General features: G+C 35.1%; 2 protein-coding genes across 5 annotated transcripts; one reads left to right on the forward strand and one right to left on the reverse strand.

Moving 5' to 3' along the window:
* Positions 1-4274: 4274 nt before the first annotated feature.
* LOC104884967 (uncharacterized) lies at positions 4275-14024 on the forward strand. Of its 4 annotated transcripts, none has more exons than XM_010669677.4 (4): positions 4275-4951; positions 11033-11194; positions 12687-12740; positions 13618-14024. In XM_010669677.4, exons 1-3 carry the CDS (start codon positions 4711-4713, stop codon positions 12716-12718), a joined length of 435 nt encoding a protein of 144 aa, XP_010667979.1. In that variant the 5' UTR covers positions 4275-4710; the 3' UTR covers positions 12719-12740; positions 13618-14024. The 4 variants fall into 4 exon arrangements, with proteins under 4 accessions (XP_010667979.1, XP_010667978.1, XP_010667976.1 ...); XM_010669676.4 differs by having other exon boundaries at positions 4279-4951; positions 13545-14024; XM_010669674.4 differs by having other exon boundaries at positions 4289-4951; positions 12684-12740.
* Positions 14025-14980: 956 nt separating this feature from the next.
* Positions 14981-17295, reverse strand: LOC104884968 (pentatricopeptide repeat-containing protein At1g79080, chloroplastic). The gene has a single exon (XM_010669678.4). It carries the CDS (start codon positions 16844-16846, stop codon positions 15146-15148), a length of 1701 nt encoding a protein of 566 aa, XP_010667980.1. The 5' UTR covers positions 16847-17295; the 3' UTR covers positions 14981-15145.
* Positions 17296-17702: the final 407 nt, after the last annotated feature.

Raw genomic sequence — 17702 nt, forward strand, 5'->3', positions numbered from 1 at the left:
ATTTCATGATAAAAACTAAAATAAGCTTAACATATTAAATCTGAAATTTATTATAATATATATATGATAACCGAAAATCATATGTGCATATAAACAATAATTTAAATCATAAACATGCTAATTAGTAATAAAATAACATAAAACTAGTACTTTAATGGAATCTTGAAGAGGAAGAAAGAAAACAACCACAATAATGGAAGAAAGAAAGGCGCCGGACAGCAGTGGCAGCAAAGGAGGACCGGCGGCAGCAATAACGTGGCTCTTAAAAAGATTTGTGAAGTTTCTTGTTGAACAAGAAACGTTACTTGAAAAAGAAGAAACAAGCTTTTGAGAGAGAAAGATGAAGAGAACGACGCACAAAGAGGAGAGAGAGAATGTTGAGTGAGTGAGAGAGAGAGAGAGAGAGAATGACATGAGAAGAGGAGAGAAATAAGTGTAGGGTGAAAATATTTTGGGTTTTTAGGATATTTATATAAAGGCTTTTACTTGTGGGCTTAGGAAAAGAGATTTCAATTAATGAAACTTGATGACTAATAAGATGGGCTATTTAAAACTTTAGTAATCGAATGACTCTTTCCCTTTTTATCACTTTTTGGGCTTTCGATTCCATTAACTACCTTTTCAATATACTTTTAGTATTTAAAACTCTTATTAAAACATGCTTAATTAAAATATTTCAAATTTTATTAAGCTATGAAAAATAATTTCAGTTGACTTTTAAAATAGTCAACCCTTTTTAAAAGTCAAATTATTTTCCGAACTCATTTGGATTTAAATATAACTACATAAATACTTTAATATATTTATGAAAATTCTTTAAAATTATGGGGGATTACAGTTGTCCCTTATTAGTTTACCCACTTTTTTTCGTTTTTGAAATAGTCCAACCAATTGTTTAGTATTATATTTACCTTTTAACTCTACTTTTCTTGGTCCATAATATTAAGTTCAGTATAATATGCCATAAACTAATACTTTCTCTTTCGTTCTATGACCCCCATACCTATTTTTTAGAAACTTTGTGTCCAAAGAGATAGGTAAACTTATAAAAATCAGAGGGGTAATAGTATGTCATTCTTCTTTATTGGCTTTGTTTGGCAATTAGCGAATAGTTGTTAGCTGATTATATTAGTGGATAGTTGTTAGCTTATTGTATTAATTGATAGTTGTTAGCTCATTGTATTAGTTGATTTTATTAGTTGATAGATGTTAGCTTATTGTATTAGCTGATAGATGATAGCTGATTTGACTAGTTGTTTGTGAAAAAGTGTTTGGTAAGTAACTAATAGTTGATTTTTACATTATAGTGCAAAATGATCAATAAGGACATGTGCATAACTATTGTTGTACCTTTTATTATTTATTGATTTAATTTTTAACAACTTTCGAACATAAATGTAATCGGTATACTCATTCCCAAACCTCTAATGTTAAAAAGCTTCCCAACTAATTTAAAAAGAGCTTCTTAGGCTCAATAAACTAATTGAAACCTCTTTTTACGAAACACTCAAATCAGAGGATTGACTAGTCAAATTCTCTAATACGAGCTCAAACCTGTAAATTTACCCCAAACATCTCTTTACCAAACAAGGCCATTGGTCATGTTTAGCAATTAGTGGATAGTTGTTAGCTGTTAGCTGATTGTATTAGTTGATGGCTGATAGCTAGTTTGACTAGTTGATTGTATGAGTTGTTTGTATAGAAGTGTTTGATAAGTAATTGATAGCTGATTGTTACATAATTGTGTAAAATGACCAATAAGGACATGTGTGTAATCTATTGTTGTACCTTTTATTGTTTCCTAATGTAATTTTCAACAACTTTAGAACATAAATGTAATTGGCCCACTCACCCCAAACCTTTAGTGTCAAAAAGCTCCTCCCCTAGATTTTTTGAAAGAGCTTTTTGAGCATAATCAGCTAATTGAAACATCTCTTCACCAAACACTCAAATTAGAGGATTGACTAATCAAATCCTATAATATTAGTTCAAACCTCTAATTTTGCCTCAAACCTCTCTTTACCAAATAAGGTCATTATCTTTTACTTATAATATTGGAGCATGACAAAAATATTTTGGAGAGAAGGGAGATAGAGATTAGAGAGAGATATCTATGTCAGATCTTTTTCAATTCATCACAATTTTGTAATACTTCCTCCTTTCCAAATTAATGCAACAATTCAGTCGACACGAACTTCTAGGCAAAAATTTCTTAACGTTTGATTAACAAAAGTGAGGGCAAGTATTTTAAAAAAATTGGATAATTAACACGGACTCCTACTGCCACCACCTGATCCACCGAGGCACCACCACCACCGAGACTACCACCACCTAATCCAACGAGGCACCACTAACACAATTGAAATGCCACCACCATCAAAACAATACCAACACCACCGAAATCCACCACCAAACACCAATTTCACTACTAACACCATCGAAATCCACCACCAAACCCCAAATTCGCAACTAACACGACCAAACCCCAATTTCACATTTAGCATCACCGAAATCCCAATTTACCAATACCACCGAACCCCCACAATACCAACACCACTAAAATCCACATCAAACCCCAATTTACCATTCGAAACCCTAAATCAACCAGAAAATATAAGAGAAGAGAAGGAGAGAGATCGAAATTCGAATAAAGAAAGAGAGACAGAGATCAGAATTTGAAGAGAGAGAGACCGGAATTCAAAGGACCCAAGAATGAGTACCAGTTGTCAAATTTTGTCTCTTTTTTTTTTTGTTTGGGGGGGAGATTTTAAGAAAGGGATGCAGCCAATTCATATCTCTCATTGGTAAATTGCAGTACCAAAAATAGATGTGCCGTTGTTTTGAAGGCAGAGAGAGGGAGATCGGAATTCGAAGATAGAGAGAGAGATATGGTGGGGACGAATTTCGACGGGTGGTTGGGACGAATTCCGAGATGGTGGTGGTGGAGGTAGAAAGTGGTTGTGGTCTTGGGTGGGAGCGAGGAGAGAGAAAGTGGTGGTGGGTGGGAGTGAGGAGAGAAAAACCTAAGGTGGGTGGGAGTGAGGAGAGAAAAATTGAAGGGGGAAGATGATGGAGGTTTAGATGATTATTAAGTATAGTTAGATGTGGTTTAATTTTTTAGTAAGAGTATTCGTAAATTTACACCTAAAAAACATATCAAATATAGAAAGTTTGGATTGTTGCATTTAATTTGATACTTTCCAAAAATGAAAAATGTTGCATTTAATTTGGAACGGAGGAAGTGTAATTTTGAAATTACCGTTGACTACAGGTTTGATTGAAAAGGAGAGAAAGTGAAAGAAAAAGAATACTCCTAAATCCTTGATTTCCTTTCCTCCCAAAATCGGAGGAATTTAACAGGAAAGAAAGCTAACAAACTTTTACCCATTCTTTATTTTCTTTCCTTTACTAATTACAACCAAACATGTGATTCCTCTCAAATCCACCAATTATACCAATCACTGAAAACTAATGCTATGTTTAGTTCACTTGAATTTTTTTGATCTAAACTTATCTGATCTGATTTGATTTGAACTTATTTTTTCTGATCTGATTTATAAGGTCTTATTTTTTACAAAATATATTATTACTATTATGTTATTACTTTGTAATTCATTATTACGCAATACATTATAAGATATTATTTATAGTATTACCATTATTATCATTTTATTTCTATCACAACTTTTATTAATAATAATAAGTATTATTATCATTATTATAATAACAACAATAATAATTATAATCATAATAATAATAATTATTACTAAAAGTAATTATATAACCCAAGTCATTAATTTATAAGAGAACTTATAAAATGTTTCACACTTTCCCTTTTAAAAAAATGTTTCACACTTAAGAAGTCGGCAGACTCAACTCTTTTTTTTTCATATAAAATAAATTAGATATATAAATAACTATGACTTGCGCAAGAAAGAAATGGATAACGTGTAACTTCAAATAGCTAGAGAGGTTTGGAATTCGGTAGGAAGAGGTATACCGGATCTAAATTTATAATTTGTGTCTCGCACTTAGCTTATTTTTAGCTTATTTTGAAATGTAATTCGAACTTAGTAGTTTTCATTGTCATGAATTTGAGCTATCATATTTTATATATTTCTCATTTTTGCGCCAATCTTATGCTCTTAGCACGTGGCTTTTAATTTTCTATTATTTAATAACAACAAAATAACTTAAAACAATGATAACAATGACATTTATAATGGTAACAACGAGATTAGCAATAATTACCAATATTAATAATTGATAAGTACAACAGTAACAATAATAATCAAATGTACTAGTAAATAATAGAATTAATAGTAATAATGAGTTTTTAAATATAAGCATGATCTGATCTGATCTGACTAAACTAAACTGAACTTATTTTTTCTAATCTGATCTAATCTAATTAGATATAAAATAAGCAAAACTAAGATGAACTGAATATAACCTAAATGTACCTTCTTTTCTTTTCTCTTCTTTTCCTTTCCTTTCCATTCCCTTCCCTTCCTTTACCAAAAAAAAAAAAAAAAAAAAAAAACAAAATGTACTTGGTGCTTGAGTACCCTTAAAGAAGTTGATGAACCCCATATCTCCTCTCTGTTCCCCCAAATCACAAAAACCAAAACTGTCGATGCTATTCAGACGATTAATTCCATCTTCTTTTGAATTTCGGGGGATGTAAATTCCATCTATAGTTCATCGAATATGTCGAATTCCAGTACAAATGCAGTTGGAATAGCAAAAGACGATTCTAATTCAACAAATTCGGCTCAACTTGTTAATAATGTGAATCATATTCATGATAACATCACTGGTAATCCAAAAGCTCTGGCGGAAGGGATTTCTACAATGCTCGCTGATGTAATTAAAGGTTTTGATTCCAAAGCGGAAGCTGCCTCGACAAGCCAACATACGCTCTTCTCTGCTCTTGACCGTCTTACTGCTGGTAAAATCCAACATATGATTTGATTATAGACATATCATCAAAAGTAATGTTTTTGGTTCCAATGTACTACTTTATTGATTAGATATACTACGTTTTTTTAGTAGGTATACTGCTTTTCTTGATGATCTGGACAAAAAACATGTAGAACGGTTCTGAATTGGGTGAAACTCGGGTTTCTTTTGTCTATGTTTATAAATGAACGACTTTGTAAGCTTGAAGAGTTAGGTGTTAAATTGGCGATTGGTTTTAGGATAAAACCTCCTTTTGGCGAGGTGATTCAAACTCTCCTCCTCTGATAGGCTGCGTGAGTTGTCAACAAGAGGGATTAATTGGGAGGAAGTGCAAGCACTCATCATGATAGACCCCTTTATCCGAAACCTCATTCAGTCACCCAAGCCATACGTTGGCAGGCAAGTCTTAAAAGGGCTAGGTTGCACATAGACAGGTACGGATACGGGTGCGGATTCGGGTACGGGGACAGAAAACGGCAAGATTTTGAAATTTTAGGAAAGGGTACGCGTACCCATACAGGATACGTATCGTATCGGGTACGGGTGCGGGTACGAGTACGTGACCCAGAAGAAGTACCCATGCTACATAGTAAAAGGGTACACCCTTGAGCAGGATACCTTGGTGTAGGGAAGGTGGGTCATTCCTAGCACCTCCTCTCTCATTAAAGATCTCTAAGGGAGCCCTTACCTCTCCTTATTCCCTCCCAAGTTTGGAAATAATCTCCATGAACATCGTGGAAGAATTTTTGAAATCCTATGGAGTAGACACCATCTTAGTACTAGCTGATAGAGTTTTAAGTATGCTCACTTCGTGGGCTTAAAGCACCCTTTTTCATCCCACACAGTAGCCTTACTATTCATAGTCAAATTACATGGCTATCTCTCATTATTGTTTATGATAGGGACAAGGTTTTGAGGAGCCTATTTGGAAATGAGCTTTTCAAACTTTAGGGAACCTCATTCAATAGGAGCACCTGGTTGTTTTGGGTAGTGTATTTAATACTTTTCACCGCAATGTCTTAAGTATCAGATTAATGCTTCCCGAGGAATATAACATTTCCTTTCAGCCAAGTGTTTAATTAATGGCAAACACAAGACATGGGCCCCATGGTTTTCGTGGGTAGAGTATTAGCATAATACTTCTCACCGGAATGCCTCTGGCTGTACCCCATTCAAGGCCGTCTATGGTAGAGATACAACCACACTCATCAAATTTTGGAAGAAGTGAAGAACAATTGTTCGAGAGGGATGCTATTTTAGAATATCTAAAGGCTCAAAAATTAATTTAAGTGAGAGCACACTTTTTGAAGTAGGAGATTGGGTACACCTCGAAACTCACCGCATAACCTCACCCATTTTTCCACATTTCTCAACCCTAGAAGCCCACTTGGGGGTTACTCTGCTTCCTGTATGTCCTCTGAAGATTATATTGCTGATTTAATCCTTGGAGGTGGAACTTGAAACTGTTTTAGGGGTCAGGCATAGGCCCTTAAGGGATGCAACTACTATTGAGGTGTTAATCCTGTGGAAGGGGCTTCATGCCTTTGAAGCTATTTGGAAAGATTTCTCATGAGTTGCTCATCGCTTCCATCACTTGCCCGTTGATGACAAGGTGGCAGTTTGGGTGGGAGGTTTTGCAGGGAAATAGCATAGGCCGTCAACGTTAATGACATATATTCTAGGAGGAAGAAAGAAAAGGGAAGTAGGCAACACCCATATCTAAATTGGTTAGAGGATGTCAGAAGAAAGAATTAAACAAAAGGAAGATAGGTTACAAGAGGAGTATTGTTAGCTATATAGTAGAGTAAGTATCCAAGCTCTATTAATAACGCATTCACAATTACGTTAGCCGTTTTATGGGATAGTCTAAGTTTTTATCCTCTCAAATGTTAGGAGTTGTAATTGATAGAATTACATTGATTCAATCAATAAAACTTACTTTTTGGCCATACTTTTAGTTCTTATTCATCTCTTGATCAAAATTTGTTAGTAGTTTACATTGAAGCGTAGCAGACTTTTGTGGCCAATATGCTATGTATAAAGCTCCTTGGAAAGGTATATGGTGAATGATTTCAAAATTAATGTTAAACAAGATCTACGACAAGGTGAATGAGGCCTTTCTTTGATGTGGCTGTCGAGAGGGATTGTTTTGGTGGATGATGGACATATCACATTCTAAGTTGTAATCCTATTGCCTATTTTTGAGGTTTTGGTGAATGGGAACTTTGGTTTGTTTGGTTAACATAATACATGGAAAGTAAAACTTCTTAGGAAGTAAAATGAGGTGAGATTGTATGGAGGAAGTTGATTACCTAAAACTTACCATGGGAAGTTTTACTCCCAGTAAGCAACCAAACAACTTTCACCACTTCCTAGGAATTGAAACTTTAAGGAAAAACAATTTCCTAGGAAATAGTACTTCCTACATTCAACCAAACAATACCTTATAGATAGCGTTTGTCATGGAGAGCCTATGTCTTGTGTTGTTATCATAATGCTTAGTAGTTACTGCTTGAGATGGGTTTGAAATTAAGGGCAATTAGGGGTTTAAGGTTGAGTGGGATAATATTACTTAAAGCACATCCTCACCAATTTTCTTAATTTGGATTGGTTTAGAGAAGTAATATATCTTGATGTAGTTTAGCAAGATTCAATCTTGGTTAAAAATTAATTAGAAAGTTTGACCCATTTGTGTTGTGTCAAATTTTCTAGTGGTCCTTCACTTATTTGGGGTTTTCCTTTGGAGGTAATTTGTTCTTTATGTTTTATGGGGAGTAAGTGATGTGCGTGTTTCAAAGAGCTTAGACGATCAAAAGAGAGTATATTCTTCCTTAGATAGAGTACGGTTATGCTGGTGAATTTGCTCATCTAATATTTCTTTGTACCATCTGTTTTCTTTTCAAAGTTGTGTGGTGGTGGTGAATAACGCAAGGTTTGATAGGAAATCTATATGGTTTGGTTTGATGATGCTTGGAGAAATCTCTAGTTAGGGCGAATGTGGTCATGGTGTCAAAACAAGGCCGCATCGTATCAACCGTGTCGTAAGTTGCACCGAGTGCTATCATATAAAAAAAGGGGACGGTTGCATTTAGGAGCGTTCTTTTCATTCAACTATTGTTATCATAAGAGAAGAAAGAAGACTTATCTCTCATAGCCCTGTCCTAGTGGGGAAAGATGCCCTTTCTCTTCTTTAAATCTTTAAATTGAAAAAAGTTTTCAAATCTACCGAACCGATATTACCTGCATCGTGAAAGGTGTTAAAAAAAACCGCATTTTAGGTGGGTTTTAGGGATATTTCATGGTTTAAGCCGATATTCAGCGGTACGACAACCGCATCATCCCCGTTCCTGCATCACCGTGACCGTTACCACTATCGTGACCGAAACCGTATTCTCAAACTATGGATGTGGTGTGAGGAGAGACAGAGAATTGAAATAAATTGTGGTAACAATTATTTTTTCGAGGACGCGACATTTTGTAAGTTTTTGCAACATGCTTGACAGTCGTTGCGTGCCCTAAATTGACAAACAAAAAAAGCTTCATTTTACCATTATAACTTTAGATTTTTGGAAACTGGCGTTTAGAATAAAATGTAGTATTTGAAACCCTTTCCTTTTCATTTAATTTAGAAATAAATTATTTTAAACCTTATAGTGAGTATAATACGAGTATAATCTTCTCTTGAATGTAAATTCAAATTTAACTAATATGCAGGCGGTTTTAATCACAACTAATATCTGTAAAAGATGTGGCGACGTCAAAGCATAGGTTACTTGATGACATTTCACAATTTTTCAATTTTTTCATAGATATCCTTCATGCAATAGAATTCCCTTATTTTGAATTCATGAGAGAGAGAAAGTGGCGGAGGAGAAGAGCTTCTTTCGGAGATGACAATATGGAAAGAGATGTTTTCCTCACTTATTGACTTATTTTGCCAACTTCGAGATGTTATCGAACTATTTGGAATCATTCATTGCCAATTTACAATAGCTCCTATCAATCTTCCAGGCTCAATAAGGTGGATCTAACCTCGAATGGGAGCGAGAGAATGAGGAAAGTTGACGCCGTAGATGATAATGGAGAAGATGCATTAGAGGAGGGATAGCGCTTCACATGGAAACAGGGTTAGGACATCACCTAAAGATTGTTTGCTAATGAAACTGGAAAGTGGTACTAGTAATAGTTAAGTAGTATTAGTAGTCATGTGTGATGAACCCTAGTTGTAACACCTCAACCCCTAACAGAGTCCAGTCGATAATCACCAATACGCATTAAGAGCCAGCAACTTTCCTCATAAACCAACACAAGTTCATCTGACACATATTGTCCTCACGCATGCACACCTTCATAAATTTCCCAAGAGTTCACCATCACAAGTCTACTCCCTGTTAAACATGCATAACTTTGGAGTAAATTAGAAAATGCGTTTCCTAAAACAAAGATGCATCTTTTTGGTATAAGTAGTCTTTTAAGCAATCGTGAGGGATGTATATATACACCCCCACTTGAGGACAACAATGCGCTCGTTATGCCTAAAGACTCCCCATATTCGGCCTAATAGCCCCGACTAACCTCGGATATTAAATTCACATATTTAGCATATTTTCGTAAGGTTGCTCTGGTACTACCACATTGTAACACCCTCCAAATTTAAATAATTAAAATAATCAGATGAACTTGGTTTCGAAAAACATTTATTCAAACTTGGAGGATATTACCCCCCCCATTTTAAATAGTTGGCTAAGAAAAATTAAACTAAACCCAATTTACCTTATAAAGGAAAATAAAGTTTAACAATACTATTACAACCCAAGTTTAAACAAAAATACTAAGAAAATATATCCCAAATCAAAACAATAAAAACGCTATTATTTGAATATGCACTACTCGAGGTAATTTCGATGTCCATCATACTTTAAGTCCCGCTTGAAAATAGTTTACCTATATGATTATATGATTGTGTGGTTATGTACGTGGTTAGTGATATGGATTAGTATATGAATTTTACTAAGTTATGATTATTAAAGTTACTATTAAGAATATAGTTTTCCGTGCCACAATAAAAACTTGAATATATTAGTAACATTGTTGATAGTATTATAAACTTTTTTACTTGATAAATTTGGAACAATGGTTAATAATAAGTGTTTGGAATGAGATTGTTTTTGTAATGAATTTTGGCTTGTGTATATTATTATATTGGAATGACTTGTGGAAATATTAGATATTATTTGAGAACTTGTGTAAATTATAACCGTTCTAAGTAAGGGTAATGAAGCTCGTAGAGATATTGACCAGGTTGGCATATATGATAGTATAGCTATATCTATAGGTTGATTATCTGTAACAGTATTGTTATACGTTATATCCTTGATGAGGTTAATTGGATTTAGTTCAATTTAGTTAGCCTTTTCATTTACTCTTAAGAGGGTAAATGGGGGTAATATCCTTATAGTTTGAATATGTGTTTTTCGTAATCTAAATTCTTTTTATTATTTAAATTTGGAGGTGTGACACTAGCCCTCGTCCCCTGCTGACATATGCTCAACAGGTAGGACAAGGGCAAATCTGTTACAGCACGATAACTTAGTTAGGGAGAATATTCGTAATGTCAACAAAAGTCAGAAGTTATTAGATGAGATAGTATCATGTGAATGAGTGAGTGCAGCTATAAAATGAATGGCGGGATCATATTAGGATATTCAGAAAGTTATTTGCATTGGTTTTTCCTTTAGGATAGTTCCTGAGCCTCTCGAATGTTCAATGGTGTTGGTTACTCTTTTTTATTACATTAAGCAAATACCCTCTATTTTCTGCCTTATTCTCTATATGTCTTACCTTGTTCCGTTAAAAATCTGTTAGTGATGATCTGAAATCATCACAGCATGGTAGGTTCTACCGTTTTAATAATAGTATTAGTTGTACAAGTAGCTGGCAGTGGCCTAGTTATAGTCATACTTGTGCTATGCATTATGGATTTTATGAGATTGCAAGAACTAACCTTTCTTCTTCTTTTCTTTCAATCTTTAAATGAATGCTTTGATTTTTCAAATACTCGACTTGGCAGAGCTTGATCAGCTATTGGAGGATGCACCATTGCCGTTTATCATGCAGCATGCCACTAAACTTTCTAATGTCAGAAGAAGAGTGGCATCTTTAAACTCACTCTTAAAATCTGTACAGCATCGTCTTGATAATATAGACCGCATGATGTCTATTGGATCAATTGGTACGTGGCTTCTCATTTCTCATTTCTTACTTCTGATTTTGTTTGATTGGCTGAGATGAATTTCATACCTTTGTTGGATCTCTTCGTTGGCTACTGGTTTTAGTGAGTGAAATGGAAAATCTTAAGACAACTTGTTTCCTGATCACCTTATTTCAGAGGGGAAAAGTGAGGAGTTTTTTGAAAACCATACAGGGCTCAACTTCATCTAGGGTCAGCTTTCGATAACCATATTAGGAATAAGTTCATCTGGTTTAGTTCAAGTCCCACTGAATACATCTGTACCTTGAAGAAATTTGGATGTGCTTATTATTTGTCTGCATTGCTGCTGTACCTGTATTTTCTTGTTCTCGGACATATTCCTGACAAAGTTGTTTAAAGTCATAAAGTTTTCTCTTCCATGAAATCAATTTAGAGGCTTTGCTGTTAGTAGGAGCCATTTTAGATGCTATATTCTGTTTTTCACGTGTCAGAGCTGTAGGTGATACATTGATACTTACTAATAAGTTGAAATTCATGAAACCAGGATGATACTAAGAATTTTAAACAAGTAATTAATATTGTAGTACAATTACCTATTTACACTTCAATTTCATACATATTACATATTATCTTATTATTTTATAACTTAACTGCTGTAATGTAAAGGAAAGATCTTTCTTTTGGTTAACTTGATGATGTTGACTATCTAGGCTTATCTGGGTGGAACGGAATTATATGAAGAACAATGATAAATGGGTTGACTAAATCTTTAGGAATAGATTCTTCTTTATTTGATCACTTCAGCCATTTATTCTGCAACTTAAAACATTTGGCTAGACAGCCTCACGGAGAAAAGGGGAAAGAGTTGTCTTTTTGTTTGTATTTCCTCTCTCAATATATTTTCCATTGCTTTAGTTGTCGAGAAGCTAAAGAATATCAAATGCCTTTTGGACCTTCACGCAGAATATGCTACAACATTTGCTCTTCTTTTTACTTCCTTGATACCTCCATCTCTTACACTTTGTTCGTATAGCAATGCTGGAGGGAAAGGTAGGGGAGAGAAGGAGAGGGAAGTGGGAGGAAAGGAAGGGGGAAAAAGAGTGAACTTGGAGTTTTCTTCCATATCTTTCTAACAATTTGGTTTATTAAGGGGGAACGATAATGAATCCTTCGAATTTGTTCCTATCCCTTCTCCATGATGTATTTGAATAAGGGAAAATGAATCCGTCCCTTCCGTTCTCACCCTTCCCTTCCAAATTCTGCTATCCTGAGAAACTATTAGTGCTCCATTATGATAGTCTGAATTTATACTCATCAGAATTTTGTTTATGACTTGGCAATATTATTCACTACATGAAAGAAACTAAAAATATTTGGTGTTTTAAGACCTGGAGGGTATATGCCTTACGATATGTAAGAAGACAATGTTGACAATCATAGTGACATGAAGGGAGTATTTTTCTTCCTGGCTCATCATTTCATTACGCTTTCTTGTATTCTCCTGTCACAGCAGATAATAAATCAAATAAAGGGGGCTCCAAGTGATTCCAACATTTACGTATTAAAGGTATGTCTCAGCTCTCCTCTGTATCTCTTGCATAGAGCCCTGTTACAACTGAATAGTTGATCTTTTTCTCATATGAATAAAATCTTGATTGTCTTATATAAATACACTTCCATAGTTGTTGAATGAAGATGTGCTTATGTCAATATCAATGAATTTCTGAGTGCACAGAATAGCAGATATCAGTACAAATTTTGTGCGTGTCTAATAGTAATGTTAGTTCCAGGTGCATTTTGTTTTTTTTTGTCTCATTAAGGTCACATCAGAAGATAAAGAAATCTGAAATCGTAATTTGAAGGATTCAACCTATAATAAATAGCGACGATGTATCAATTATCAATGTAAACAACTCCAGTAGTTTTTTAATAAAAACAAATTATATTGGTGGGGGTGTTGTGGGCAGGACGGATAGCTGTTTGATGTGAATGCTAAACATTAAGAACTAAACCATAGACTTGTTGACTTGCTGTACTTAAGATTTATGAAGAAGAAATGACTTTTGTTTCAAGTTATAGGAGCCCTTTTACAGCTGGCAAATTTCAGCATTTCATAGATGTGAAAGAGGTTTAGCTGGTAGAAGTAGAGTGTCCAAGTGCAAATTCTTGAATATGACTATAGTACTCTATCTCACGGTGATTTTCTTTGAAGAAATTTAAGCATTTTCAAGTAAACATGGATTACATGTCTAACTTATGTCAATAGAGAATTTGATCCTAAACCACTTTATCTATTGTTACCACTTGTTATCTTCCTATCTCAACGTAAATAGACGACTGTATTAATTGACTTCAGTATAAATGCTTACAGATTGGTGTTGGACCTTAGCATGAGCTGGTAGTTTTCTTCATAGTGGGTTTCATCCTTATTGACATTTGTGCAGTTGATAAAGCAGGCAACAAGTTCTTTACCACGAGTACATACATTTATTCATTGATCTGGATCACGGAAAGACATGAGCGCTATGTATAACGCGGACATACTGAAGACAGTCCTTAGGATGTTGATTTATTGCACACGACTCTATTTCCTTGATGAGCTCCATTTGCCTTGTATACGCAAATGATAAGCAGTTGGGTTCATAAGCTCTTTAAGCGTGATTTTTTGTTTTGAAGAAATAGAGCATGCATACCAGAGACTTAGGGTTTGATTTCGTTTTGGCTCAGGATTTTTGTTTACAGGATATATTCATTGTATTCTCCTGTCTCTCTGTCCTCAAATATATCCTCCTTTCTTGTTTAAGGTGTATACATTATATCAGAAATACAAATTGAAACTTGTAAATGTCAACAGAGGCTCGTAGAAGATGAGAACCTTGAAGGCAGGAATACAAAGAACCTGATGGTTCCATTAGATTTATTTCTTCTTTCTTTTTTAGCAAAAAGGTACCGATGATTCCAAGTTCACCAATATCTTAAATTACTCTCTTTTGTTTAGGAAGAAATCTAAATTTTTGGGGATCTTTTCAAATTGAAAAAGTCAATTTGGCTAAATAAGAGATATAAAACGAAGTTATGAAATTGTCTCAATCAGATTTGTAAGAGAATTTCAAAATAGCCACTCTTTCAAATTGTCCAATTCGCTTACCATGAACTAAGTCAGGCTCTTTGCCGGAACTAGATGAACAACAAAATAAATTATGGCCGACTGGTCTCAATAAGCTGAAGGCCAGAAATCTTGTCCAACGGACCAACATACAAGTAAGTGAAATGGTTAAGGAGCCCTATACGCAATGTAGTTTAAAATAGCCTTTAATAATAGATTAAAAGTAAAAATATATAGAAAACTTTATTTTCATTATAAAAAAACAAATCACATTTAACATCATATTTTTACAACAAAGATATTCAAATATATTAAAGAAGAACAACACCAACAATGAAAAACATGTAATAAATCAATCACTATTAATGTAGAAAGTCGTATTGGAGGGTCTCGTGCGGTCGTATAGGCTGCACATGCTTAGCGCCACCCCTGTAAATGAACTGAAAAAAAAAGAGATACATCCATGCCCATTGACTAAACCAAGGACAATTATATGCTAGAAAACATTCAAGAAAAAGTACCAATTTCAGCACTAAAGACACTGGAAACACAAACTTCTTAGTCTCCAGCAAAATTCTGATATGTAAAACTATCAAAGTGGCAAAGTAGAAAGTAGTACAATAACCAGAATCAGACAGCAGTGAGATAAAAGCAGAAAACACATGAACATTTCAGTGAAGAATTACATCGAAATCAATAGGTAAGAAGTTTAATAACTCGCATTTGATTGAATACTGTGTATTAGCAAATCAACTACAATTGGATTGCAAGATTTATTGGAGCGTTGTTATCATCGTTTGCCTATCAAATAAGTACATAAACAGGTCACCATGCACTTCTCTATAGAAGTCTCTTTTATAAGTTGTTTACACTGGTAAACCCTCAAGGTCATACTGCATCACGAGCCTTTCCATAGTGTTCCTACTCACTATCTTTCTCTCATACAGTTCTTCCAAAACTTTTGCTGCTAGCTCTGTTTCTTCTTCATGAGCTATTCCCTCTACAATTATTGTATACGTCATCTCATTTGGCTTATATCCTTTGTCGACCATCATCTGAAAGATGTCCAAAGACAAATCGGTTCTCTGAGATTTGCATAACCCAAGTATAAGAGCATTGCAATTATCAACATCAGGCCTGCATTCATTGTCTTCCATCAACTTGAAAATCTCAACTGCTGCATCCAACATTCCTTCCATGCACAACCCTCTTAACAGCGTTGAATACATATAAGAATCAGGTGTAAATCCAAACTTGGTCATCTCATTCAGTAGCTTCAGTGCTGGGTATGTATTATTTTTTCTGCACAAACTTGTAATCACTGCTCTATAAAAATCATGAATTGCGAGGTTTGATTTGCTACCTAAGCTTTGGATAATGGAGAATGCTTCCTGAACTAATCCTTCTTCACAAAGTACAGCAATAGCATTATATGTTCCTTCATTAGGATGGCAATGCTGCAAAATCATCTGGTCCAAGCACTTCATAACTTGATCTACCTTCCCTTCCTTGCAGAGATGAGTAACGATTGGGTTGTAGGTGGCTCCAGTGGGTTTGAATCCTACCCTCATCATTTCTTCTAAAACCTCAAATGCATGATCTAGTTGGCCATGGAGAGCCAGTGAACTGACCAGAATGTTATATGTAACAACAGATGGGGCACGATCTCCATCATCCATTTCAGCTAGAAGCTCGTACGCCTCATTCCACCGTCCTTCACAGCACAGAGTCCTCAGCAAAATATTGTAAGTCACCACATTTGGCTCAAACCCTTTTTGTGGTAAATTCCTGAAGAAAGTAATTGCTTCCTCTGTTCTCCCTTCCTTACACAAACCCGTCACAAGTACATTGTAGCTAACCAAATTAGGTTTTCCACCTTTAGCTATTATCTCATCTAACAGCTTCATTGCTTCATCGACTCCTTGTTCCTTATAAGCGGCTTCCAGCAAGAACGAGTAAGTGAAAACATTAGGTTCCAGCCCTTTCTTTCTCAACCGATCAAGAAGCTGCAGACTCTTTTTCAAATTCCCAAGCATACAGAGCCCCTTAACAAGTGAATTATATGTAACTGTGTTAGTTGGGTAGCCGCACTCCTCCATTTTCTCAACCAACTGCATTGCATACCCCACATTTCCTCTCTTACACAAATGATTCACTAAAAACGTATAAGAAGTAGCGTCCGGTTTCACACCCGAACTAACCATCATCTCCATCACTCTAATTGCTTTCCGAACTTTACTAAGCTTGCAAAGATCATACAACAGCTGAGTCGCCTGACCTTTCTCGGGTTTATGACCCTTATCAACCATATATTCCAAGTACAAAAATGCATCATTGACCTTAATTTCCTTAGACTTGGGATCATTCTTACCATTCCTCCAATTAGGCAATGTAAACACAGAGTTTGATGAAATAGTAATTTGGTTAGATGCTAATACCCTTGAAAAACCTTTGTTTAGTGATACAGTATGAAGATTTGGGATCTGGGAAAAGAACCCACAAGCTTTTATTGTATTTTCTAGACATGGGTTTGTAATGGGAGATAATGATTGCAAAAGGGCTGCCATAACTTATGTTTTTTTGTGCTTTTAAGCTAAAATTCAGGATTGAAAGCATAACAAAAGCAGCAAGAAGATCATGGGTTTGTGGAGTTCAAAATATACATAACTTACAATAAGTTGGAAAACTGTGAGAAATTTAATGTACAAATGATGCAGAAATGCTAAATAAAATTTCAGTAAGTAGTAGTCAAAGATATCAAGAGAGAGAAAGAGGGAATATCAACGTACTATGTAGAATTTCAGTTAATTATCAGCTATCACTGGAGTAATCTGTTTGTAGCAGGAAGCTTCGAAGTTGGTGAAAGAGTAATACCGTTTCTCCAGGAGCTCTACTCTTCAGTGTAGACCTCCATTGCTTCTCGTCTTTCCTGTGTTATCCAACAATTGAGGATAAAATCTTAGTCCTGATTCTAATACGTACAGAGTTACAATGAGCGGTTGATAGGTTAACTTTACTGGTCAAATGTTTTAGAGTACTCCTAGCTAGAGATGGCCAGGGATAAGATCTGACAGGATTTTTTTAGGATTCAGATTTAGATTCGTTTTTTAGCCAAGGATTCAAACCCTACCCGTATTTATTGGGTAATAAGAATGAGGATCCAGATCCTTATCCTTATGGATCTTACAGATTTGAGTCATAAAAGGATCCTTACCTATTTGGAAAAATGGATTAGAATACCCCCAACTTTGGGCGGTCCACTTTTAATACCCCCAACTTTGGGGGTGGTCCGCCAGAAACGCACCCATATGACTTGTAACCTGTTAGCAAGGTAATTTTTTTTTATTCCATCCTCTACCTCTTCTTCCTCCATTACAACCACCACCTAGCCACCAGCCCACGATAAATTTCTCTCTCAACCTT

The sequence above is a fragment of the Beta vulgaris genome, chromosome 4, assembly GCF_026745355.1.
Source record: "Beta vulgaris subsp. vulgaris cultivar EL10 chromosome 4, EL10.2, whole genome shotgun sequence".
Taxonomy (NCBI): domain Eukaryota; kingdom Viridiplantae; phylum Streptophyta; class Magnoliopsida; order Caryophyllales; family Amaranthaceae; genus Beta; species Beta vulgaris.